Source organism: Saccostrea echinata, unplaced genomic scaffold, assembly GCF_033153115.1.
Source record: "Saccostrea echinata isolate AGI-Se365-2 ecotype Australia unplaced genomic scaffold, CSIRO_AGI_Sech_v1 ptg000009l, whole genome shotgun sequence".
In the NCBI taxonomy this organism is placed as follows: Eukaryota; Metazoa; Mollusca; class Bivalvia; order Ostreida; family Ostreidae; genus Saccostrea; species Saccostrea echinata.
In genome coordinates, this window is record NW_026889758.1 from 34,741,658 (window position 1) to 34,768,480 (window position 26,823).

Genomic DNA, 26,823 nt, shown 5'->3' on the forward strand with positions numbered 1-26,823 from the left:
AATCTTTATATATAGAAACAGTCGTTGTTACTTTTCTCTATTGCTGCAAACATTGATAATAGACTCTGAACCTGTTGAAAAATGCTATTTTTCAAAAGTAAGGACTTGTTACTATGTGAGCCACGACACATAGCAACCGTTTTTGTCTTATATAAGTATCAAAGACTTCTATCATAGAGAGTTTTGTAGAAACTCTGGGACTATGCGTGCCATGGTACTTATTTAAGAGTTTAAGCCATAATAGAGAATGGCTCTTAATAAGTGCTCTCTTCAATTCCTCCTTAATTCAAATAATGATATTTTGAATTCAACAGTTGCATTCTTTAAAAGAAATCCTATATTAGAAAATTAGATAAAATAATAGAATTACTATATATACAAATACTATAAACATATGTTTATAGTACAGTAGAAATATTTTTTAACAATTAAGGTCAGATGACACATTCCTCAATAATATACATGCACAATTTCTCCCAAGAATTTATCATTAAAGTATTAATTGCTACTTTAATAAGTTTCCTCATAAAAAATTGAGGAACCTTAGGAGGCATTTGTGCAAGATACCAGAGGGTGGTGTTTCCTATATAAGCTTATTAATTTGAATTGTCAGTATCACAATTTTTGTAGTATTTATTTTCTAAGACATTTTAAAAAACGGTTTAGAAATCACAAGATAACGTTAATATTATGATTTTTTTTTTTTATATATTGCGAAGAGAAACAAAAGAAATTTGAGGAACGTGTCGTCAGACCTTAAGCTAGGGAGTGCCTACGTCAGTTATATTCCCCAACATATTGCAACAATTGAATTAATACACGCATCAAGCCCATAACAGGGGTTCTCAAAACGAAAGATGCCGTCTCCAAGTATTGTTTCACCAGTGTTCCTTGGTACAAATCATTCCTATCAAAGGCCATAATCTGGCTAAATTAACCAAAGTCCATTTTTTATTGTTTTGATTTCAGTTGTATTGTTATAAAAGATCTATTGTAAATTAATTGAGAGTCTTTTTTTATAATAATGTAATGTGTGATAAGGCAATTCTATAATTTCTATTTCACACAAAAGAGCACATGTGACACACAATCAAGACAAATGTTTCTCAGTCTCTCACTCTCTCCTGCTACCTTCCCAATATGCAAATGAAATAGAATACATATCTCAAAATAAAATATCAAAGACAAAATGAAGATTTTTAATTCAGGGGTTTTCATTTGAGTCAATAATTGATTAATTACCGCGGTTTATCCGCAGTAAAATCACTAAGTTTATAAACTGTGGTCATAAGGAACGTTTTAGTTATTAATTTCATATAATTAAGAATCATGCGATAAGTCCTTTAAGGAACTAAAGATATACACAACAAAGCAGTTAACATACATGTATGTTTATTCTTTATCAGAGTTTTTTTTTCAGAAATAAATTGTACATTTACAACATTTAGAACATTATTTCTGCAATAATTTAAAAGATTTCACAAGAGTCACCATCTTAAAAAAGATCTCACTGGTAAAAAAAAAAAAAAAGTACACACAAGAAAATTAAGCTGAACATTCTTTGTACTTTTCCATATAACAAAATCAGTTTTAAGCTGTTCTACAAATACTATTATATCATCTTTAATGCCCACATTTTTCACTTGTCATTACAGTGCTTTATAATCTGAGTTAAAAAAAAAGTTTGGTTAATTATCTTAAGTATATTTTTTTAAAAAATTAATTATGGTAACAAACTTTAAATTTTCCATTGTTCTTATTTCAGCATTGTTGCTATCTTAGAAGTCTTGTAGTCTGCTCTCAGCTGAATAAAAGCTTGGAGGACAGATTTATCTAATCCAGTCTAAAACAGAAAAAAAAATTATAAACAATCAAATTAAGGTACCCACTTGCAATGTCTTAGTGGTTGGGATGCAATTATTTATGGCATATTGTAACTGTCTTGTCTGTTTGTCCTGTCTTGTCTGTCCATCATACAAAAAAGATATATTAAAGTGATGGCACAGATTAAAGTTTCTTAAAACTGCATCAAACTTTAAAGGGGTTGGGACACAGATTTGAAGCTCAAATTTTCTAAAATCTTCAATATAATATCATGACTTATACCTTGCTAAAGCATTTCACACCAAAATATATTAAAAGCATATTTAGAAACTTCTTTTATCTGGAAATTATTAAAGCTACAAATTTCGGGATGCATTAAAAAGGTAGGACTTATAGCTACTTAGAAATTGATCTTCAGATTGATACAATAGAACCTCTGATGACTGTGATCTACAAATGTTTTATTCTACAGAATGAGTTGTCGATCTTTATTAAAATACATGTATCTACTCTAAGATCAGTGGAATTGCTCTATTGCCCTCATTATAATTTCATTTAAACCTTTATGACTACCTACCAAAGTTTCTCCACTGCAGACTTCCTTGAGATTTTCTGGGACAACCACCAGTAGATTACACAAGGCATGAAGCTTCTCAAACAAGTCAGACACAACTGGAATCTTGAACTCTTTCATACACTTCCTGTATTCATTCACATCACAGATCACCAACATGGCACCTTTAATATAGGACAAGGTCTTAATTAATTTATGAGATCAACACTTGCAGTCCATCAGAGAACACTATTAAACCATCCCTTCATCTTTTTTTATCCCATGTCATATACAAGTAAATGACATTTTCCCAGATTTAATGAAGAAACGTGTATTCCACCACAAAACACTATTAATCATCTCTTCACCTTTTTTTATCCCATGTCATATACATGTAAATGACATTCTCCCAGATTTAATGAAGAAACGTGTATCACAAACAGTACAGACAAAACTTGAAAACTGACAAACATGCTTACATTAATAGCCTTTTGACCTTGAGGTACAGTGACCTCTAAATATTTACTTGTCTCTCTCTTTTTTAAAGCTTTTTCCTGCATATGAATATGAAATGATATAAAGGTTGAAATAAATTCAACTTTAATGTCACATAAAATTTCATGTACATTCATGGAAAACTAAATCAGAGGTACATTGTAATGTGAGCAAGCTCACAAAATGATACCTTCTGTTTAATCCAGTAACCTTTAATTTGTATAAATAAACTTTGGTCAGATTTATGGCACTTTCTGGGAATATGAACAATGTTGAAATACAGTGTGAGCCACAAATAATTTAATTTTCTTATCAAAAAGTTCTTATTTTTCTTTCAGAGACCTTAGAGTTGCCAAATTGATCTTGGGTCAGGATCAAAAACATATCTTGAGGTCATAAGCAATCTTTGCATCTAGTATAAGAATCTATTACTTCTTCATTGCAAAGTTATGGCCCAGTATATCTTCCATTTGGTTTATGGCTTAAAATAATCTTGAATTTTGACAAAATGCCCTCAAAATATATTGGTTTTGATTTAATTTCCATTCAACTATAAAATGAAAGGAAATTTTTGGTTAAAAAACATTTACTGCAAAAGCTCAGCATGGAGACACCATCAAGTGACATCAATTTTTTATTATACCCCCCGCAAACGAAGTTTAGGGGGGGTATATTGGAATCAGCATGTCCGTCTGTCTGTCCGTCTGTCAGTCTGTCTGTAGACGAGATTTTGTCCTGACCATTTCTTGGAAACTGTTGGAAGGATTTGTCTGAAAATTTGTACACTTATTATTCGCCATATGAAGGTGTGCACCTGGTATTTTCATTATGATTGGATAATTTTTCTGCATTTTACAGGTGTTTTTTTCATTTTTATTGTGTGGTTTTGTCTGGATCTGTTCCCAGAAACTATTGCATAGATTTGTATGAAAATTTGTACACTTATTATTTACCATATGAAGATGTGCACCTGGTATTTTCAACATTATTTGATAATTTTTCTGCATTTTACAGGTGTTTTTTTTAAATTTTTATTGACTTAGTCATTTCGGGTTCATGTCTAAGGTTTGAGACATAGAATCTAGAACATCTGTACAAAAATGTGAACTACAGCTTAAAACTACTCATTAGAACTAAAAAAAAACCCACAAAGTATTAAAAACAGTTTTTACATTACACAGCAGATAGTGTAAATCCATTTATCCCTTGGGAGTAATGAGTGGACATGCATCCAGTTAAAGATTAATTAATGAGTTCAGTGTGGGAAGCTGTTAGGGCATCTCTGATCAGGCAGGTCTTATCTATATCTCCGGGGAATTGGGCAGAAAGAAATAAAGATCTCTGTTGTCTAAGTCTCTTAATTGTTATTTATGTCTGTCAAAATACATAGTTACTAAAACCAGCCTTTTATTTTTAAAATGAGTTTGATATAAAGGTATTAAAATCAATTTGATTTTGTATAATTAATTATGATATTTTTTTTTTCAACAATCAATTTGCAGAGTGTCATGTCTCACAAAGATGACAGATAGTTGGAAACTATTTTTTCAATGTAATAAAAAACACTGTAATTATCAGTGTTGATATTTTATTAGGCTGCACCTTAGTTTCATTCATTAAAATAAAGTGCCCCACCACAGCATTAAACGCCCATCAAATATTGTTAAATTATCATAAACAGTTTAGATTCAATTGGTCGAATGACATCTTAGTGAGACAAGGCAGTCTGCAACTTGTTGTAAAGATATAAAAATTCAAATAAAAAATGTACAATAAATAATTAGTTTAAATTATATTATACAATATCATATAAGTTTTAATTATTATAAACAATATCAAATTAGTTTTAATTACATCAAATTTATCTTGAAAGTAAGACTAGCCAACAAGAACAATTCAATACAACACAAGCAATTAATTAAGAGACTGATTCCTTTTGCCCATTTCCCAAGAGATGTAGATAACACCTGCTTGATCAGAGATGCTCTACCAGTTATCACCTCACACTAAACTCATTAATTTATCTCTAATTTGACATGCAATTTTCTGCTATCAAAATTTTCCTTGACCAGTGCCTGATCATTACACCCATGGGAGAGGTGGAATTTTTCTTGTTACAGATTGCTGTAAAGAACATAATGAAAAAAATAAGACTAAATAATAAGCCGGACATGAAAAAGCTAACAGACGGACGGAGGGACATGAACACTATAACATAATACGTCCCGTCTTAAGACGGACATATAAAAAATATAATGAGTAATTAAATTTTCACTGGAAATGGTTTAAGGAAATTGTGAACACCTCTCACATCTAGAAAACATTAGTGATTTGGTACTTTCTCTGAAAAACCCAGCGGGGGGTATTTGTCCCTATTGGACAGTTCTAGTTTTACATTTGAATTAATATTAATGACCTTGATCTTTTGACCAAGAAATTCCCAAACCCATGGATATCTCTCTTTAATATTCACACAAGTAGATATCAGGTTATTTTGTCACATAAAAACAATGAGGGACTAATAAACAGATTACTTACAGCTAGCACCTGCATTCTAATACAGTTCCTTATACATGTACATCATTTCAAAGTTAAGCCTATTTTAAGTGTATGAATATACAATTATTCAAAAATGTTAATTATGTCACTTTTTTGTGTTATAGATCTACACACTGTTTTCCAAAGTACAAGTATTTTATCGAAATACAACAATGGTATAGTTGTATAAGCCAATCAAATTTCAGCACATATGCATGCACATGTGTTTTTAGATTTCTCACATACATCTTCTTCTAGTGTTTAAGTATTTAAATTTCAAAGATTGTACCATAATTGAAAAATAAGAGAGAAAAATCCTCAATCAGATCAGTAGTTTCTGAGAATATTCATGGACCAAAAAAAACACCTTCATTTGGGGAACATAAAAATATGTAGGATTGATTAATATCCAGGAACCTATTTCAAGTCATTACCTAATGAGTTATATTGGAATTGCTGGAGATGTTCAAATAGAACTCTGTGAAGTCTTGTACCAAGCTCTGACAGTACAACATCCACATTCTTCCCATCCAAACTATCACGGATGTTCCTATGTATTCCATATATAAACTTCACCACTTTTGAACATGCCTACAATCAGACATATATTTGACTACAACAAGTACCAAAGTGTCTGGAAAGCTGATTCTTTAATACAATAAATAATTTTATTTGGAATGTATCCAAAATTCTAGTTTTTGTTTCTGGTGCATAGTCCCTTTCCTGATATCTGGCACATGGTAATACATCAAAAGCATGAAGCATATATCAACCAGCCTTGACAGCACACTCCAGTGTATCCTTAAATCTTTGAAAAATGTTGATTTTTTTTTCAATTAAAAAAAACTTAACAAATCTTACTTGAGAAACCATAGCCAGCATAGCACTATCATCATCAGGTTTGAAATCTGTTTTCTTCTGTTCAGCAGCAAGGAGGAACTTAACATATCCTGTAATGGCAGTCAAAGCCCTGTCTAACCCACTATCAATCTTAGTTTCTAACTGTTCCCTCAAATCTCTCTTCTTTTGCAAACATTCACTGTGTCTTGGTGATGATCTAAAGGAATATATATAAATGGAAAATGAGAAAAAAAAATTGTAGTAACCATGGCAACATTGATCATCAAAGTCAAAAACTGATAAACAGAATTAATTTTCTTGTTGTATTCTATATTTTATGGTACCTACATGTATGTACCATGTTTTATTGAAATTGCATGATCAAAACTGTAAGAGGGATACATGTATTATATGATAAAACTTGGTTATATGGAAGTCCTGGGGATATATATATATATATATATATATATATATATATATATATATATATATATATATATATATATATATATATATATATATATATATATATATATATATATACATATATCGAATTTGCAATATACATTCTTCATATGACTACCAAATGTGTTCAGGGAAGTATCAAATACCAAACTTATTTTGCAGATCTTAAGTTTTCTGTTGAAAATGTCAAATAGAGTTTTATATTTTAAATTTTGAGATCTGAAAACATTCATTATAAAAGAGGTAAATTTCGTTATTTTTTAACATTACGAAATATAAAATCAATTCACGATATCTGTAAATTTGTTATATCAGCGTTTGCTATAACTGTAAAACTTTACAAGTAATTGTTAAGAATGTTGCTGGGGATCCCACAAACCTTTGTTATATCCATGTTTGCACTACACAAGTTTTATTGTATTCTGAAAGAATTTTAAAGAAATTTCTGTCTAAAATGGCAAAAACATTCAAAAACTGTAGGAGCAGTAGTGGTTTGAAAAATTGCTAATAGAGTATGAACTTAAAGATAGACACATGTTAAGGCACTTAACAAATGCCTATGCAGCTAAAACATCCCATTAGAAATTCAATAAAACATCCTGAAACAACAAGAATATTAAAGTACATATCCCATACATACTTAAACTTTTTATGCATTAACTATAATTTAAGTTTGGTTCCTTTTTTAACTCACATGACCAGGGGAACTAGTGAATCCATGAACTGCTTCTCAAACAGGTGGAACAATGTATTGGCTTGACCAACAACATCAAAGAAATATACTTGTGGGGGAGTCCTGGGGTCTGGCAGGGGGATAGCTGAAAGACAGTGTTTTAGAAATTACATTTATATTTACATTTCCAAATATACCGATGTAAAACATTGTACATATAGTTCAATCATGTCCACAAGAATTTTCAAAAAATTAAATTCAACTGACTTACTTTCAATTGCAAGTACCTAGAAGCAATTCCATTCTTATTTTATGCATAAATGGTTGTCTCCTGAGATTTTAATAAAATTCCCTGATTTAATACTGTGTAGATTCAATTATTCACTCGATTTGTGTGACACTTAAACACATTATGTTCAATCATGTAAGTACAAAATGTACCTTGTAATCCTAGTTCTACTGCATAATCAATGTGTTCAACAACCAAATATTGTATCAAGACATCCAAAATCCGCACTGCATTGCCAGCCATATCAGAACTGCTGGACAGCTGAAAAATAATAAAACAGGAATAAGACAATGACCGATTTATTTTTTCAATCCAAAGAGCAAACGTGGTGCAATATAATTTTGATTTAAGAATACGATTCTTTAATTAAGACACATTCTTGACACAATATTAGTTCTTGATGACTATTTATGTACATGGATGGATATGCATCAATATTACTAGAGGTCCACTGTCAGTTAACACCTTTTGACAGGAAGTTAATCAGTGTTGCTAGACAACAGTAGTTTAAATTCTATGCAATATAACAGAAAAATGAATTTTCAGTATTCTCACTGTTCATGTACCGTTCTAACGATTCACTTAAAAACTTAACACAATAAAAATGGTCTTTAAAAACTTACTACATGACAGCGCTTAAATGCATTTTTGGCCTCCTGTAACAAGCTGATAGTCACTTCCTGTGAGAGGAAGGTCTCACCACCATAATTTTCTACCGCTGGACCAATATTTACATTTGCCTTGGTAAGAGTGCCTATCTTGGCTTGCAGATCTCTCTTGAAATCTACCAACCTGAAAATTAATACATGTATTATACATGTATATGATAAATATTAACTGTTTGGAATTGTTTGGACTATATTGACTGGTATTTCTTATGCTGGATTTTGTCCACATGTCTGAAATATTTAGCTCACCCTCCAGACTGAATCTGTTTTTTTATGTGATTTGTGTCTTCATAATATCTCTGCAGATGAGCTGAACATCTCTCTCTCAGATATTTTGTTTCCGACCTGAAAAAAGGACATTTTCCTGTTACTCTGGAGTTAAATGTCTTTCACAGTAATTAAATAATTAGACACTTCATCCATATGTTATGTCTAAATGGGCATATATACATTTTCCAGATACATAATCATGTCTGGTGTGGAAGTGTGCATTACCCGATGTAAGCTTCTAGATGTTTTGCAAAAATCTGCTTTGTGAGTTTGGTAAGAAAGAAACTGTCATTTCCCATCTTAAACTGGGACAACTCCTCTGACAGCTTCATTGTTCTGAATAGAAAAAATAAACACATATAAACCTCAGCAAAACTGCTAATTACTTAATATTTTTAAAGGGAAAAAATATGTGCACTTCAAAAAAAAAATTCTCTTGGCAATATTTACATAAAACTAGTTACAGCAGTGTTAAGACATTTCTTGTAAATGAAGCAAATGATCTGTACCTAGTATACAACTGATAAAGCTGTACAAGGTATTCCTCTGGATCATCCAGGTCATCCAGCTTAGAGGATATGTGACTCTGAAAAAGCAATATTATGTTAATTAGTTAAATATTCATTTTCAGAATAGCTAGGTCACTCTGAACTTTTTATGCTTGGAAACTTATTGCCCATACATGATAAACAAGATCTCCCACATATCAAATGATAATGACTCAAAATTAATTTGAGAAATTTAGGCTTTGTTCTTACTTACAAAATTTTCAAATCTTTGCCATGCACTTGCTGAACTAGCCATGAGTCCAAAAAAAAATCTGCACTTCATGGTTAAGATTCAAATTAATTTAATTTATTGTAGCTTGGTTTTCAGAAAAGAAGATTATGTTTAAGGTATTTTCCTATGTAAAACATTAATGAGGGAGAGAGAGAGGTGACATATGACAGATATGTACTTCGATCACTAACATTTATTTTAGCCTCTTGCTCAGGAAAACTAAGAATAAGCTAACATCACCTCAGGTAACATGCATCCTGCACACTTTTGAGGGGATCTGGAACAACTAACGTCAGGGAAAATGCATTACTTGTAGGAACAAAATATTAACTTTTCCTCCTTAACAGTCTGTTATATTTACCTAAACATTAATCTAGGAAATTTACTTTGCTTTTCTATATGAAAAAAGTTATTATAAAAAAAATAGCAACATGTCTGTCTTATCCTTTGACTTGTATGGCAAAAAAAAATGGTTTTTATGTAAGTCATGTTATCATGAATTCATATATTTCAAGTCTTCTAAATGAATCAGCTATTTCTTTTCAACCAGTTTAGGTTTAAAAAAATGAATCCACATATGATCAAATAGGAAGAACAATACTGAGATCATACATGTTGTACAAAAACTCACCTGTAGCTTCCCATGGTAAATATTCTGTACAAATTTCACCATCACCATGTCTGGATTACTAAACACATCACTGATCATCTCACTGGACCTTACACAAAGAGGGAGGACATCATCAAAAGGGTCCGGCTTCAGATATGCCCCTTTCTGGGACTCTGTGATAAAAGTCTCTATACATTGTCCATAGCCCTGGAATGGAAGTTAGATTTATGCAGGTACATGTATGTAATGTTTCATAGTAAAAATAAATATTCACTAGTGCAAAAATGTGCAATGACTTCTGACATTATATGAGTATCCAAAATTTATAAATTGTAGCTTTTTACCTGTAGAAATTGATAAACTCAAGATGAAGTGTTTATTCAAAATATATGAAGTTTATCCTGTTGATACTCCAAATGTATTTCATTTAATAGCTTACAGTCAATCCAACTACATTACATAATCTAATAGGTTAATTTATATCCTACTCACCTTGAAATTAGACAGCACAGCTGCCACTTTCTTCATCTTTCTTTTATCTCCGTCAAAATGGGCATTTTTAAATTCCACTATCAGCTCTGACTCCACATAATTATACTTGTCTTCAAAAAGAAGTACATTTTAATTAAAATCTATGATTAAATTTATTTTATGTCATTTGTTTATAAATTGTTTTTGGGGTCTGTTAGTTTCTTTCATCACAAATTTTACTATAAAAAGAATAAATTCTAGCCAAATCAAACCTTTAAAGTCAACTGAAAGATAACAATTATCATCAAAAGTAAAAAAAAAAGAAGACATATTTCATGAAAAAAACCTGGCTCAACAGGAAGACATATTACATGTACAATGATATTATGATAATCAATGCATTGATTTGCATACCCCAGATCTTTTTACGTGCTCTGTCAAATCTGAAAAATAAATTTCAAGAACATTTCAGGTGTTTGTAGAAAAAGTACTCCATTTTTAGTTTTAGGGGTATTTTCTTCTTCTTTTTTTTTATTTGTTCTAGATAGTGAACTCTTGAAATAGACAGCACATACTCACTTTTCATTTGCGGGTAATTCTAGAGCAATCTGGTATAATTTCTGAATTATGTCAGCAGCCAGTTGTAACTTAAATAAAGTAGAACATTTAGTTTCTTCAAAAGCATTATTGTATAAATATTTCAATACATAATTAAACTGTTTGCCCTCAGAAACCATAGTACATTATCATATACAGTCAAAACTTATTAAGCGACTCACTCTCATCTGTGACCATAAAAATCCCTCCCTAGGCTTTTCCCTATATATTATACCTGTACTAAACGACCACCTGTCTGACACGACCAGCGACAGTGATTTTTCCGACCCTTTTTAGTGATTGCAGAAAATTATGATACAGTTTTAATTCTTAGTAATGTGCAGAATGTACGAAGTTATATACTAGGCTTTCATGTAAAAAAAATTATTACGGTAAAAACATTTTTACATTTTTTTCATTATGTGTAAAGAAATTCGAATATTTTAAAATGTTCAAAATTTTCCAATTTTCAAAATGACTCATTGACAGATCAAGCGCAAATTTTATTACCAAACATTACAATTGTACCCAACAATATATATATATGCAAGCATTTACAGTTGAGCAGAACTTACTGAAAATCATAAATAAACAATACATGATACAAGCGAAAGTACCGGTATACAATGCATGATAAAAATATGAATTTCACATACTTGTATAGTCAATACTTGTACAATACTTTCAGCATTGTACACTTGATCACTGTGGAAAATAAGCAACCTGTATTAAGAGACCACCTGTCATATGTGACCTTTTTTCTTTTCTCCATTGGGAAGGTCTCTTACTACAGGTTTGACTGTACATGAAAATCATTTATAAAAATAAACTTAGTCTGATTTTTGAAAAAAATCATTACTTAATTTTGCTAAATGAATATAAATTGACTTTTTTTTTGGATATAAAGGATTTATGTCTGAATCTTAAAGTTATCTTCTATTATAAATTACTGATATTTTTAATGCTAAAATATTACTTTTTGTGAAATTGTGCATATTACATTTATACATATGGAATAAAAAAAGTCATACATGTATTATTTTTTAAAAAATATATTTATGTTGGATCACCTGGAATGGATCTGTAAAGACAGCTGATTTGGGGGGTTCATCAGACATAAACTCGTTCAAATAGTTCATAAGTCTCTGAGCCTCTACAGCTCGAGCTCTGGGTGTGTTCACTCCCTCAAGCTGGTCCCCCAAGTGAACAACTTTAGTGGCCACTAAGTTGATTCTTTCATCCAAAGACTGGAAGTGGGAGTAGGATGTCTGAAGCCAAAATAATAATAATAATAATAAAACTAGATGAGATCTCGTTACGAGCAACAAGTAGGTCTTCCGTTAGATTTCTGATAAGATCTTGATCGGGAAATTTTGATTGATAAAAGAAAGTAAAAAATCTTTAAATGAAAAAAATATTAATGTCAATTCTTCAAAATATGTTTAGCAACACATTAAAGAGTGAAATCTATCAATTTCAAACAACTTCCGGTCTTTTTTATTCACTTCCGGTATGACCAGAAGTACTCAAAATGACTTTTAACTCCTCACTGAGTGTGGAGGAATCATCCTTCAACGTTTCGAGGAAAAATGAGCATTTTTTCGACTACGTCCGGTTTGGAAGAAATCACTTCCAGTGGAAAAAATATGACTCAAAACAGTCTATTTGCCTCTATTATAAACATTTCAAAAAATAAAAAAATAAAAATTTGCATATTTTTAAACTACTTCCGGTGGACAACGGATGTCACGGCAACAAAAACGAAACAGGTTTCTCAATTCTACGAGTCACAATCTATCATCCCTGAAAGTTTCTAGACTCAATCTCAAACCGTTTTTGAGAATACTCGCGGACAAGTAAGTCAAGGTGACCTACTTTTTAGTTGACATACTTCGAGGACCCAAGATGCATCAACTGACAAAGTTTGATGATCATAGGCCTTAAATTGTTCAAAATATGCCTCTAAATCATTTTGAAAAAGAATGGCCGCAAAATTTAAAAAGTAGGTCACCATGACCTACTTTTGACTCAACATGATATGAGGTCCTTAGATGCATCAACTGACAAGATTTGATGATCCTAGTCCTTATAGTAAGCGAAATATCAACATTTTAATAAAATGTAATTTTTGGTCAACTTTGAAGTGACCTTGAGACCACGCCCTTTGCCCCAGGGTAAACCCCAAATTTTAATCTACAACATATCCTCATCCTTTTTGATAAGTTTGGTGATAATCTGCCCAGTGGTTCTTGAGAAGAAGATTTTTTAGCAACTAGTACTTTTGTTTCTATTTTCCTAATTATCTCCCCTTGTTAAAGGGTCACAACCCTAGTTTTAGTATAATAGGGAGCCCTTGGGGCAAGGATACCCTGTGACAAATTTGACAATAATTGGCCAAGGGGTTCTTGAGTTATGGTCCATATTCTAAAAAGTTTACGCACACTGCACAAATGGCCATAGCATTAGCGCTCAGAAGAGCTAAAAATGTTGGCAAGTTCTCTAACATCACAACTGGAATCTTCACTAATCTTGTTTTAGGCTCATTCTGGATTCTTCAGCCTCACACATGATACTTTTTTCTAGAAATAGAAATAAGAATAAGCTACTTAGCCTGCCACTACCTGATTCCTTCTTTGCAAGTCAGCCACCCTTTGCCAATGTTTCTTTTCTTCATCCTTGCAGGAATGCTCTAACTTTTCAATATTTCTTTCAATCTGTTTGTTTTTCTCCTCTAGATCTTTGATAGCTTGTTCAAATGCTGAATGCAGCGTCCATGGATCAAAATTTTCATAACTGTTTCGAGCCTTCTTTCCAATAGTTTTCCATGCTAATCTCTCCACAAATTCATGTGCATTAAATGGTTCCTGAAATGAGTCAGAAATTCAAAGACGAACTTTTACAAAATTATTATAATGTTCTTTTCTTTAATATATCAATAAATGATATTAATTTAGAAATAAATGATAATAACTGTAAAATCAAACAAAACCACATCTTTCAAATCAAACAAAACCATGGTCAAGTCATAAATATTTTTATCAAAACGTGAATACATGAATGGATAATATAGACGAATTTCACATTTGTAAGAGTTATCTCCCGTTGTTGGCGTAACAATTGTTTTTTTCAATGTATCCTTTGTAAGTTGCCTGTACATATTTTCAACCTTTATACGGTATCAAACAATTTTGATTCATTCTTGTATTGCCGTAGTATGGAGCAACATAAAAAACATAACGAGCAAATTCATACAGATTTCATTTATGAGACATTGCCCCGTAAAATTGGTATTGTTACAGAGGGAAAACAGTGTCTTACTTCGATTGATCCAGAGTGACCCCACAAAGGGAAATAAATGAAGTAAATGTGAAAGTCGTCTATATACCTTAAAAATTATGAGGAGTGACATCTTAATCTATGAATGCCAAGGAATATTCAATCATAAAAAAATTGTGATGCATCAGTGAAATTCCAAAACCTAATCTATATGGTTGCAGTTAAAACAAAATTAAATGCTTAATTTTGAACAATTCCCCATATCATGCATTGCTAGTAGGCGTGTCTGAGGCAATTCAAATTAAAGACTATTTTCATTACTATATCAAACAATCATACAAACCTGTTCTAACTCTTCAAATGACATGACTAAAAATTATGAAATATACAGATCATAAAACAGCAATTAAGTGCTGTTGCAGTCCCTAAATACAGCAAATAGAGTCATTTTCGTCTGTTTTAGAATAGGGAAGTCGTCTGTAAGAAGGGAAATAACCGAGTGAGTACTCCGGAATGCCGATCCCGAATATTTTCATTGCGGCAAAATGTCAACAACAACGGAAGAGAATGATGAAGATGAAATATCGATTGAACCCTCAAGGGCTTTTACGGAGGCACTTGTTGAACAAGTAAACAGAGAAGATGTCCAATCTATGGTACAGCTTCAACGAGACATGTAAGTAAAAATATTGGGGGCGTATAATTGTGACAAAGACCATAATTCGAATTTCCTCTAAAAAATATTTATTCCGTAGTGAAGATAAATGCCAGAAAATTTAATACTATTATTTTTAAGAAGGACAATTAACTTTATTAATTTAATGTTAGGATATTCGTATGAAGTAAGTGATGTACATGTACATCAATACATTGTACTGGTATCTTATTATATGAAATTATACAGTGTTATACACTGTGAAATAGTCCTACTGTATTTGTCTGTTTGTAATTTTCATTACACAGCATTTTTCTTAATTTAGGTTAGCTAGATATGAGAAAACCAATGAAATGTTAATCAATTTCAATATGCTGTCATCTGCCCGTTGTGAGGCAACATCACAAGAATTTCGACAACATACACAAGTTCTTGGACAAATGAAGGCAGACCTAGATATCATCTTTAGGAGAATAAGGTTTGTATTTGTTTGAGAGAGAGAGAGGGAGAGAGAGAGCTTCTTCATTTTAAATGAATTTAATAGTTTAACTTATTTTTTATAGGACTTTGAAACAAAGACTTGGAACATTATATCCAGAGGCATTTGCCGGTAAGAATAAGAAGTAATTGTCTTGCAAAAAAAATTTTTTTTTAATTATTTGCATATTTGATATTTTAGGTTATTGCATTTGCATTTTCCCCAAACAGAATGTACATGTCTGGAAGATTTCCCTTTGTCAATTAACCATGGATAAATTTTCCTATGTGCTTGTGATAATATCTATATAAAAATGATGATTGATCTTCTGTCCCTTTTGTGAAAAATGATGTTTTGGTTGAAAAATGCACTCTTTCCATATCCGACTCTGTGCTTGATATTGATCATTAGTATCCTTGGGCAATTATGTGAATTCTGGCTTATTGTAAAGTAAAAATGACAGAATATTAAAGTTTCAACATAACTGGAGGTAAATTTGTTGTCCTTAATTTGACACAAAAATCTGGAACAAATACAGAATTTCTATGATAGTAAATATCTATGCTTTGTGTATGATAGATTGCTGATTGCATGAAGATTTTGCATCATCCATGAACGTTGAACAGCTAAGCAAAAAGACTTTACCAACAATTATGATAAAGCATATATCAATATTACTGATACATGTATATGTATTTGAGAATATTATGACAGACTGTTATTTCTCTATAAATGATAACACCTCATTACTATTCTGTATAGGCAAATCATCCTGACCTACTCTTCAGGATATGTACCATACAAGTGGAATTTTCTTTTTTTTTTTTTTTTACAATTTGTCTTTAAACATCAGAAACTAATTTTAATGAGAGTAATTTTGGTAATTTTATGATGCCTAGAAAGATAATGGTAACCTCCAATGCAGAATGAATTTTAGAGATATTCAATTTTAACGATCTCAACACCCACACTAAAAATGCCAAAATTGAATCCTCACTAAAATTTATACTTATATGGAACTTCATATCCAACATAAACATGAGCATTTTTTTTATGGCATCCAAATATGCCACCTTTAATATTTGAATTTCAAGACAGAATTATGAAGATTTTTAAAATTATTATAAATACATATCTTGACTTTTTGTCTTCCCTGTTATCTCTGTCAGCATGTAGTGATGTGTACAATATACTGGAAAACAGCGAGGAGGAAGAACACACAGAGAAATGTCCAGTGAAAGTTTGTGTTACAGACACTACAAAAAATGAAAAGGACTCAGAACAACCTCAGAATGGTGCCAATAAACTAAAGGTAGAACATGTATCAAAGGACCAAACAGAACTAAGTGAACAATTCCAGTCAAGCTGTGCAGTGAATCACACTGATTCAGTGGAGGCTAATGAGTATAACTTAAATTGTCTATATTAGCCACATCATCCTGATATTCGCGCACACAACCACGTCCCCGTTACGCCCCGTTTCACGACGGACTCCCGCCAACTGGCTTCCAGTGAGTCTCCGGTCTGGTTAACCTTGTTGCCATTGCACGTACACCACACAAAATGGCTAGAATATAGCTGGATTACATCAGAAAACCCTGGTGGAGAAATGGCTATAGTATCTGCTAGAAATTGTTCGAACATGCTCTTGCGTATCGACTCAACAGGGAAATGTCATAGGGGCTTGTCTTCCGGATTGTTAAATGTAAAATAAATTTTAAAAATTTTCAATCTTTTTTAAATGCACTTAAAAGTTGTTAAATAGATATTCTGACACTTTCAGTCAAGAAAAAACACGTTTAAATTAAAGACGTACCACACCTATATACATAAACTCTAGGTGTGGTACGTTAACCCCATATGGGGGTGTAATGGTACATGTATATTCTACATAAATATGGGAAGTTGATAGAAAAGTTGAAGTCATCGCGTTTATCATAAAAGTTTAGCTGTTAGTTTACATCAATGTCTTTTTTTTCTGGTAAAACATCCAAATGAAACAGATGTGTTAGACTCTGTGGTGTCTTTTATTTCGAGTTCAATGGGATATATCAAATCAACGTAGGAATGAAAATGAATATTTTTAATTGATAAAGTGTCCTTGATATATCTTAATGTTGAATTGAAGGCCAATTAGAAGTTTAACTTATAAGATATACAACAAATTTATAAATCTCTGCTTTAATTATTTAAAGTGATGATTTGTAATTTTTGCAAGTGATAAGGACAAAGAATGAGTTTCAAGAGTTTGGACGTTTTGCATTTCTTTTACTTTTACATTTTCAATGCCTGTAAAAATTCCATGAATGGGTATATTTGCCTATTATAATACAGTCGTACATTCTTGTCTTTATTCGCCTTGTATAAAATCATTTCTGTCAGTATACATTTCTATGGATACTAAGGATGTTTTAAAATTATCATTCTGCAAATTTATTTCTTTCCAAATCACATTAATAAATTCCAGTTATTGCCAATCTGTGGTGTGGGATAAAGAACATATTATATTTATGGGAATATTTCCGTAATCAACTTTAAAATCCCTGTATGTATAGAAAAGTTTCATTATCTCATCAGCGGAAATCTTCTACAAAACGTTTCAGTGAACTTTGTGAAATATTTACTTTTAGAAGTCATCGTAACCACAAAATGTGATAATAGCGATAAATTTTAGCCATACAAATGGATATCTATACGGTGTTATTATATAATATCCGCCATCTTAATCGGGTATTGTCTTTGAAAAAAATCTCATCATTAATTTAATTGCCAAACATACCTTTCCTTTATAAGTATAAATTATGATATTTGTTAAATATATTTTAATATAAAAACTAAGGAAATTTGTAAAGGTCCTATTTATCTGCTTAAGAATTTTCCCTAGCTGTACCTTTATCAATTGTACTGGAGCACCTGTCTTTTAGAGTACTGGTAAGGCCAATAATCTGTATTTGTTTGTTTTATGTGTTATATGGCATTAACGATCACTGATAAACTATCAGCCTTATATTCCTGTTTTTCATTAATGTCCAATATACGTTTCGTTTCATAGTTTAATACACAAACAGAAAATAATTTGGAAATAATTCATATAAAGATAGTTCTAAACCATGTACACGTTTTCGAGTTTTTTGGAGGGGGGAGAGAAATAGCTCTACAGTTTGAAGCCAATGCATTCCACTTGTGTGGCCTAATACAGTGAATTTGACAATAATGGATGGAACTTGACAAAGAGAGGTGGAAAATTGGAATGAATTTTACGATGTATTTCCTAGCATTTTTCTTAGCAACCTTTGTTCATCTAAAAGATACTAGTCTTGGACAAGGTAACTTTTTGTGGGGATAATCTTGCGTTAAAAATCTTTGTAGTAATAATTCAGAATTCAGAAAACATCTGCATAATATTTATTTACGTATTTTAAAGTTGTTGGAAACGGTATGGACCTGGACGTAAACAAATTCTTTCCCCATCTTCTGGAGAACTCAATGCACGCCGTTAACCCTTTGGCCGCCAGTAGTGGAGGACTAGGAAAGGAATGTATAGGAACAGGGAGTAGTTTTTACGGGAATATTCCCATGGGAAATCCAATGCAAACTGGGTTCATAGGTAGAAGCCGTAAAATTTATTTGCATGATTTTTTTTTTTAATTATAGTTTTCCGTTTCTTTTGTTCGTTTGTTTGTTTCATTTTCCGCATGTATCTGCTTTTTCATATTTTCTACTTCATCTAAACACAAGCACGTTGATTTCCTTTTAGCAAATGAACAATGTCCGTGTCAGTTTCATATTAATTCTTTGGGATGTTATGTCTGTAGCTGTAACTCGGGTACGTGGTTGCTTGTCTACATAATGATAATTTCAAAGAACTATAACACCATGCTTAAATCAAACAATTAATGTATCAAATCAATATATTTCAAACTGGTTTGTGTTCAAGTTGACTCGCGATTTATTCATCCTTTTCGTCTTTAGATTCACCACGGACAAATCTCATGATACCAACACCAAATGCCCCAGGGTTAAACATGCAGTTTCAGTATCCCAATGGACAGGAGTACGTCACCAAGAGACACACTGAAAACATGAGTTCTGAAAAAGTTAAAGCAACTTTGTTACCAACCACGAAAATCCAATCGAACACGAACCTTTTAACTACCTCAAAAAGGGAGCACGGCGATGTCATACAATCAACTACCTCTTTGTTGAAAAAAATTAACTCAACGACTAAAATAATTGACAGGGATGGCACGAAATCCGATGTTAGATCAACTGTGATAGCCCCCACTATGGAACTGGGTAATATTTCCAGATCAAACTCTGACAAAGCAGCAAATGTATCGTCTTTTCCAGAGAAATACATGGCTATCTTTGTTGGACTTGGAATAGTTTTGTGTTTATTTTTTATTCTCGTTGTGATTTTCGTCTTGAAGTGGAGATCAACGACAAAAGAGCTCCGTAGACAACAGAGTGAATTATACTTCGTCGAGAAAATCAATCGCCAAAGCTCAGTAGTTTCCGAACTAACGCTTGAACTTGAAAGAGAGAAAAGAACTTCGTTATATTCTGTTGTGGAGTATGATTATGAGTCCACGTCTCCAAAATTGGACTTTCTTTTGACCCCCACAGCGCCGCCATTAACTCCAGGACAAAAACAACAAACGGCATTTCGATACCCAACGGATGATAGCAAACACGACTATCTTGAACTGATCTAAAGATCACATGCATATATTATTCATCTGCTGGTTTAATTTCGATAAATTATGTATTGGAATTCATTGTCTAGTGTCTCTGTGCTAAAAACATGCTGAATTCAAATGTATAGTAAATATAACTATTTTAAATGAATTTATGAACTGGCATTGAGCTCTCATCCCCCTTTCTATGCCCCTCTATCCGAATATTCAGGGGCTAATAGTTTTAACTCACCTGAGCTGAAAGCTAGTGAGCTTTTCTGATCACATTGTGTCCATAGACCGTCCGTGTAAACTTCTTACATTTTTGACTTCTTTTCCAGAACCAATGGACCAATTTCAACCAAACTTGCCACAAAGCATACTTCGGTAAAGGGAAAGTTCAAATGAAGGGCCACTTCCTCTTTCAAGGGGAGATAACTAAGAATTAGTGAAAATTTGGTGGTATCTTTTAAAAATCTTCTCAAGAACCATTGGGCCAGAAAATTTGAAACTTATGTGAAATCTGTTTTACATAGTGTAGATTCAAGTTTGCTTAATCATGACCCCGGGGATCCTCATGTAGTGAGGATTCAAATTTGTTCAAATCATGGCTCCCGGAGGTTGGGTGGGCCACAATATTGGGGATCAAAGTTTTATTTAGGAATATATAAGAAAAAACTTCAAAAATCTTCTCAAGAACAGATAAGCCATGTTTAGTCACATAGATATGGAAGCATCCTCAGGTAGTTTTAATTTTGTTTGTTTATATTGTTTACGTCCTTTCGAGAATTTTTCACTCATATTGAGACGCCACCACTTGTCGGTGGAGGGTTGCAAATTATACTTTTACTTAGCACTTATGGCCTTTGAGCAGTGAGGGATCCTTTTCGTGCCAGCACCCATGCGATTGCGGAGGAATAAAAATCATATGAATCTTTTGTCTTTATCATAAGCACCTTCTCGGACTGCAGATAATCAATCGTTACTGTTTGTCAAAGCAAGCAAAGTAATATTATATAACAACTGAAAAACACTTTTAAAATTGATTTTTGCTTTTGTTGCTAAAACTCTATCTGAAAATTAATTGTCGCGTTGTTTAATCGTGTGCATTATTGATAAGCTTAATGATTTACAAGGCATTACAATACAATGAGTAGCAGTTTCCAAGACCTTTGATAAATCAACAGGATCAGTAATTAAAATAAGGTAGAACTGTAAATTATGCATGATTTACATTCAAGCGATTAACAAATACAGATGATTTCGATATGCTTGTTTCCATTGAAACGAAGTCACCCTAGGCCAATGTAGCAAGATAGTGTATAAGAAATGTATATGCTTGCAACGTTTCAAAATGTCTTTTAAGAATTTTTTGTCGACACTTCAAATGGACGTTGAGAAAAGTATATCATATTAAGGTGTACATAATGAGTTTATCTAGCTAATTTTCAATTATGAACATAGGGTACCTGCCTTATTTCTTAGGAAAAATATTCAATGGCAATGAGCGAATGCGAACATTTTGAATATTTCATAAACAACCTGACCAAAATTATTCTTTTTTGGCACATTGTTGGGAAATATTCGCTATTTTGACAAAATGTTATTAGTTTGTTATGTCTTTTGCATGTGGAAACGGCATTTAAAGAATATTTATTTTTTATTCTTTCTTCTTTTTTTTTTTTACTGTTAAAAATAGCACTGACAGAATGTTTTCTTTATTACCAAGCTATGCGGAAATATAATATGACAAAAATTATATCCATAAAATCTCTATGATATGGAATACTAATGTTTAAAAATTCATTTATTTGAAATCATAAATGACAACAATATGACCACGGTGTATAGGCAGAAGGGACCCTTTTCGAAGAAAAAATAATTATAACTGTATAGATCTATATAATACAAATCAGTTGTTGAATGTTTATGAATGAAATCAAAATACAATTTTATTGATTTGTTTTGTTTTTCATATATATATATATATATATATATATATATATATATATATATATATATATATATATATATATATATATATATATATATATTGACTGTGCTTTCGGGCAACAGAACGTCATTCGCGAACACCGCCTATGGTTTATGATCGGGATGTTGGGAAATTGTCTATTAAAAGAATTAATTCTTTTGGTAGTTCTAGTCTGTCTGAGATAGATAAATCGGTAACTACAGGCACGTACTATCGTTTATGAAAGGGGGGAGGGTGCAGAAAAATAATTCTCAATCAACTGAAAAAAATTAACTAGCGAGGGTGGGGGGGGGGGGCAAACAGCTTTTCAATGAACATTTTCAATAGTAAAAGGTTATGTTTGGGGGAAAAAAGAGGGAAGCAGGCCCACTGGCTCCCCCTACGTGCCTGAACCGTAACAGAAAATCAACTGCAGTGTCCAATTTATGCTTCAAACTTGTAAGGACCATGCCCGGGTCTAGAGATGGAGGGGAGGGGGGGTCGGGGTCCGGACCCCCTCTCCCCCTGGAATCTGCAGAGTTATTAAAAGTATACACAAAAGCAAATAAAATATGACTTTGGATCCCCATAGAAAACTACACACCCACTACCACGATATTTTTTTCACGTTTGCGAAATGGAGTTTAGGTTTTGTTTTGTTTTTTTTTTTTTCAAGAAATTTATGGGTTGGACATTTTTTGGACCTCCCCTGGAAAAAATTCCTGGATCCGCGCCTGAGCACCCACGATTCCTGAACAAATTCACAATTAAACGCCACGAGCTACATTTTGACGTCTTCAATGTTGCGCCGACAGCTATTTGTTAACAGAGGAAAAATATTGTTTATAGAGATAGTTTATTGAAGTTTCGAAGTAGCATTCAAAAGATCTTGATTATGGTGCATGCCAATTTTTAACTTTATAATATTTTTGAAGCAAAAAATATTGAATGTTCGCTTTTTTCTGGGACAACCCTCTTATCAGTGAAGGTAAATCATTGTTGTTTACAGGTACTTGCACTGAGAAAATAAATATGTAAAATATATATATATAATTAATTTTCCTTGGTCTAATATAATGTAAAGAATACTTTAATCCATCACAAATTGCGTCATTAACTGTATATTTCCGTTTATTTTATCTAAGGACAGATCACTCTAACTGTGCATAAAACTACCCTACAATTAGAACTCTTTAGTGTGCAGTGTTTAGAGATCCCTTAAATAATTGCTATTTTCCCCCTCTTCGGAAGTTCCTAAATCTTTTCCTCCAAAGATTTCCTTTTTATATAATGCAACCGGTTCGGTTCAATATGCTTTCAAAGTTATAGCTCTTAAAAAAATGACTTGTTTAAATTTTTTGCCATGTGTTATGTATTTTTAAATTTGAATTTAATTTTTATCTCAATAGAAGTTGTCATTAATTACAGAAAAAGACCTCTTTAACGTGAATTTATTTTCTCCCTAAAACATCGAAGTACGTGTATATATTTTTTTTAAAATCTGTGCCATGAAAGTATGCGCACCATATTCCCCGGAGAGAGAGAGAGAGAGAGAGAGAGAGAGAGAGAGAGAGAGAGTCATATGTTTGAACTTTCGAAGCGGCTTCGTAATTTTACCTTCACGCTATCCAGCAATTTTGTTACAACACAGATTGCATGGGAGCTAGAAAATCTTGACACACAGTCAGTTACTGATGGAAATAATCATGGCACTTGACAAACTCGTATTGAGTCGTATTCCAACTAGAGCAGCGACAAGGAAGACTGCATGTACATTTGGGATTTTTGCTATCATCTGAGTGGAGAGTGGTGAGGAGAAAATGTACAAGTGAACAAAGAAAATAGTCTCTTTTATCGAAGGAACGTAAGTACATAATCTAAAATATGTCATAGTGCAAAGGTTTCAGAAGATACCGTGGAAATTGTCCAGCATGCTCCCTTCTCTGCAATCATCACTGATCATTGGGTTTTCTAGTTGTTTTCTGAAGTTAAACTCACTTTTACTGAAGTATTTTTATGTTTGGTGTCACGTCTCTATTTAGTACTACTTGATATCTTAATATTTTTTAGAAAAAAAAAAAGAAATATGAATTTTCATTTATAGGCAAAACATCGCCGAAAACAATTTATTGATTTATTCGCAAACACTAGATATCCAAAGAACGAATTAATTAAATGTCATCACGAAATTGTACGAGTTACCTCCCTCACTGAAATCAATCCAATATGGCGATGTGTCAGATGATTGGGGTATTTTTATTTACAGCATAAGTTGCGTTTAGTTTGGTGCTTTTACGGCTAATATGAACCGGCACCAAGTGTTAACAGGAGCATGCAATGCAGGAGACCAGTGCTATGCTGTTGGAAGCGTAGAGGGCATTCATTTTACGGTAAGTATAACGAGACAACAGTAGGGAGGTGTGCGGTGTCTAGTTTGTCAATAATGTATATACCATATAGGAAATCGTCTATCGGGATTAGCTTTATCTGATGACAGAGTTAATTACCGTAATTGAATAAGGGAATTACACTTTCCATACAGTAATCTAATGTTGAGATCTTTATTAGAAGGAGTGAGAAGTTAATACGTAGAAGTTAGCTGAATAACAGCTAAATAAGGGAAGTCAAAACAAGAACTATTATGTATGTATTAGTCGGGACATTCAAGATGTTTTTCTTCATTGAGAAACATTATTTTTTGAGATTGTGATGTTACTGAAAAATCTTAATTTTTAAAATGGGCTAGCAGTAAGCTTCAATAAACATCAAGTTATCAACAAACATTAGAATCATATTGAAGAATTAGACATAATAGTTAAAAATTGCACAGTATGAACATGTGACAGCTATAAATATGTTTAAAATTGCCATCAGAATTTACAGGGCTCAACATTTGAGTTAGTCTTTCAGACTAATATTATAAACTTTAATTTGGACTAATCAATCAGCCTGATCAGACCAAAGAAAATTCAGGAATTTATAATCATAGATATCTGATTTGGGGAACTTTTAATGCAAATTTGGAAACCCCCAAAATGTATTTAAAATTTCTTGGCGGTAGTAAATTCATGGCTTAATTGTACAGCTTATCATAATAAAGTAAATGTCTTATTGATCATGATTTAGTACGTCATTGATTTGCCTTGTCAAGAGTGACGCTCTGTCATTGGATTTAATGCATTGCATGATTGCTGTTGAAATTCCTTAAAGGCGACAAGTAGCAAAATTTAGATGGCAAAATGGCATCTAGAACATCTTTTTAGTTGTATTTCATATAGATATAGATATATAGATAAAGATATAGATATATATATTTACATACTTAAAGTCTTGATCCTCAACAAAACACATATATTAAAGGTGTTTGTTGCTGATTGTTCTAGTTGTTAAAGTCCATAGCTTTGCCTCCCTTCTATGGCTTTAAAAACCGGACACATTTTGGTACAGTCAGCATCAAACCTAATAAGTAATAAGAAAGTCCCAAAATGTATTGACTAGGGTGTAATATATATTGAGGGAAAAGAAACCAGATCAGGAGTACTCATTGGCTGCAAAATTTCAAGGAATTTATGGTTTTACAAGTTCAATAAATGTGAAACCGTATGAATTGGGTTCTGAAATTATTTTTAATCAAAAATGTCATGTACATGTAAATCCTTCATTCATTTCAAAGAAAAGAGTACAAAATGTACATAGTAATTTTTAATTTTAAAAGATTACAAAACATTGATTTTTATTTTTTGATGGACTAATAAAAATGACTGTGGACTAGTAAAAAAAGTAAATAGGCACTAGTCCAGCTACACTAATGCCTAGAAAGGTAAGCGTCAAATCCATCGTGGATTTTATTATATTTGCAATATAAATGAAGTGGATTTTGGTTGGATTGAATAAAGTTGTTGTAAATTCACAATCATTAAGTCAGTATAGAAATTATCAAATAAATGAATTTTACAACACAGAATTGAATCTTAGTTTCCAACAATCCAAGACTAATTAAACAGTAAGTGAATAAATAAAAACTTAAAAGTAAAGTTTTTTAAATAATCCCATTAATTTTCATTAGATAAATCATTTTTCCTTGAATTATTAAAATTGTTTTTACTGTTGTTAGTTGTTTTCTGGTCGCAGTGTAAGACTCAATCATGACTAATCTCAATGTAACTGCTTTTGCTAGGCCTACGCAGCAGGATGTGACATAGTGATTTTGGCTAGTGACTTCCAGCGAGTTCAGATTATACCAGGTGTAACTCATGGAAATGTGAAGGTCAATTGCATTGATTGCTCAACAGACAGTGGAAAGGTGAGAATTTCTCTTTGAATTTTTTTTTCTCCTTTCATATTTTTAGCAGTAAGTTTATGAAACTTTCATTTAGACAATGAAGCAAGCATTATCTTTTTCAAAGACAGATAAAAAAAGTTAAGTATTTTGTGATACAGAAGATCTACATTTTAAATGATCCACAATTGTATTTAAAAAAAATATATGGCCTGTAATTTTGCAGTGTTATTTAAAGTTAAAGCATTGTTCATATATAATATATTGAGTGTAACTTATCAGAGAAATTTCATGTATGTCAAGATATGCATTACTAGAGCATATTGGCAACACAGATTTCATGAATATTTGTTAGTCCCCTACTGGTGAAACTGGAAGGGACTATAGGTTTTCTCCTCATCTGTCTGTCTGTCT

The 26,823-nt window shown here is 32.1% G+C and overlaps 4 protein-coding genes across 4 annotated transcripts in view; 3 read left to right on the forward strand and 1 right to left on the reverse strand.

Annotated features, from left to right (window-relative positions):
* Positions 1-1,375: 1,375 nt before the first annotated feature.
* On the reverse strand, positions 1,376-14,799 carry LOC133182271 (exocyst complex component 5-like). The gene is made up of 17 exons (XM_061317051.1): positions 14,693-14,799; positions 13,695-13,937; positions 12,144-12,341; positions 11,056-11,123; positions 10,891-10,919; positions 10,498-10,607; positions 10,027-10,212; positions 9,125-9,201; positions 8,841-8,951; positions 8,595-8,690; positions 8,301-8,469; positions 7,830-7,938; positions 7,410-7,533; positions 6,272-6,467; positions 5,845-6,001; positions 2,402-2,562; positions 1,376-1,843 (listed from the first exon to the last, which is right to left on the reverse strand). Exons 1-17 carry the CDS (start codon positions 14,714-14,716, stop codon positions 1,757-1,759), a joined length of 2,145 nt encoding a protein of 714 aa, XP_061173035.1. The 5' UTR covers positions 14,717-14,799; the 3' UTR covers positions 1,376-1,756.
* Positions 14,800-14,865: 66 nt separating this feature from the next.
* LOC133182670 (kxDL motif-containing protein 1-like) lies at positions 14,866-16,911 on the forward strand. Its single transcript, XM_061317524.1, has 4 exons — positions 14,866-15,025; positions 15,330-15,482; positions 15,568-15,614; positions 16,652-16,911. The coding sequence occupies exons 1-4, from the start codon at positions 14,895-14,897 to the stop codon at positions 16,909-16,911; spliced, it is 591 nt and encodes a 196-aa protein (XP_061173508.1). The 5' UTR covers positions 14,866-14,894.
* A 1,778-nt stretch (positions 16,912-18,689) lies between these two features.
* On the forward strand, positions 18,690-20,197 carry LOC133183624 (uncharacterized). The gene is made up of 4 exons (XM_061318559.1): positions 18,690-18,808; positions 18,907-19,089; positions 19,240-19,308; positions 19,455-20,197. Exons 1-4 carry the CDS (start codon positions 18,700-18,702, stop codon positions 20,195-20,197), a joined length of 1,104 nt encoding a protein of 367 aa, XP_061174543.1. The 5' UTR covers positions 18,690-18,699.
* A 4,151-nt stretch (positions 20,198-24,348) lies between these two features.
* Positions 24,349-26,823, forward strand: part of LOC133182272 (dmX-like protein 2) — a 44,848-nt gene continuing 42,373 nt past the window's right edge. Inside the window, exons 1-2 of the mRNA XM_061317052.1 lie at positions 24,349-24,520; positions 26,308-26,433. Coding sequence (XP_061173036.1) covers positions 24,434-24,520; positions 26,308-26,433 — 213 coding nt within the window. The 5' untranslated portion in view covers positions 24,349-24,433. The remainder of the gene's footprint in view (positions 24,521-26,307; positions 26,434-26,823) is intronic.

Excerpts from the sequence above, each read along its gene's own strand:
- LOC133182271 (XM_061317051.1), bottom strand. The coding sequence starts at position 14,716 with ATGTCATTTGAAGAGTTAGAACAG. Across the intron at positions 12,342-13,694 it reads ACTTGCAAAGAAGGAATCAG|ACATCCTACTCCCACTTCCA; the intron begins GTAGTGGCAGGC and ends TTTTGGCTTCAG. Across the intron at positions 6,468-7,409 it reads TCACTAGTTCCCCTGGTCAT|ATCATCACCAAGACACAGTG; the intron begins GTGAGTTAAAAA and ends ATATTCCTTTAG.
- LOC133182670 (XM_061317524.1), top strand. The coding sequence starts at position 14,895 with ATGTCAACAACAACGGAAGAGAATGATGAAGATGAAATATCGATTGAA. Across the intron at positions 15,026-15,329 it reads GTACAGCTTCAACGAGACAT|GTTAGCTAGATATGAGAAAA; the intron begins GTAAGTAAAAAT and ends TTCTTAATTTAG. Across the intron at positions 15,483-15,567 it reads ATCATCTTTAGGAGAATAAG|GACTTTGAAACAAAGACTTG; the intron begins GTTTGTATTTGT and ends TATTTTTTATAG.
- LOC133183624 (XM_061318559.1), top strand. The coding sequence starts at position 18,700 with ATGGAACTTGACAAAGAGAGGTGGAAAATTGGAATGAATTTTACGATG. Across the intron at positions 18,809-18,906 it reads AGATACTAGTCTTGGACAAG|TTGTTGGAAACGGTATGGAC; the intron begins GTAACTTTTTGT and ends CGTATTTTAAAG. Across the intron at positions 19,309-19,454 it reads TGTCTGTAGCTGTAACTCGG|ATTCACCACGGACAAATCTC; the intron begins GTACGTGGTTGC and ends TTTCGTCTTTAG.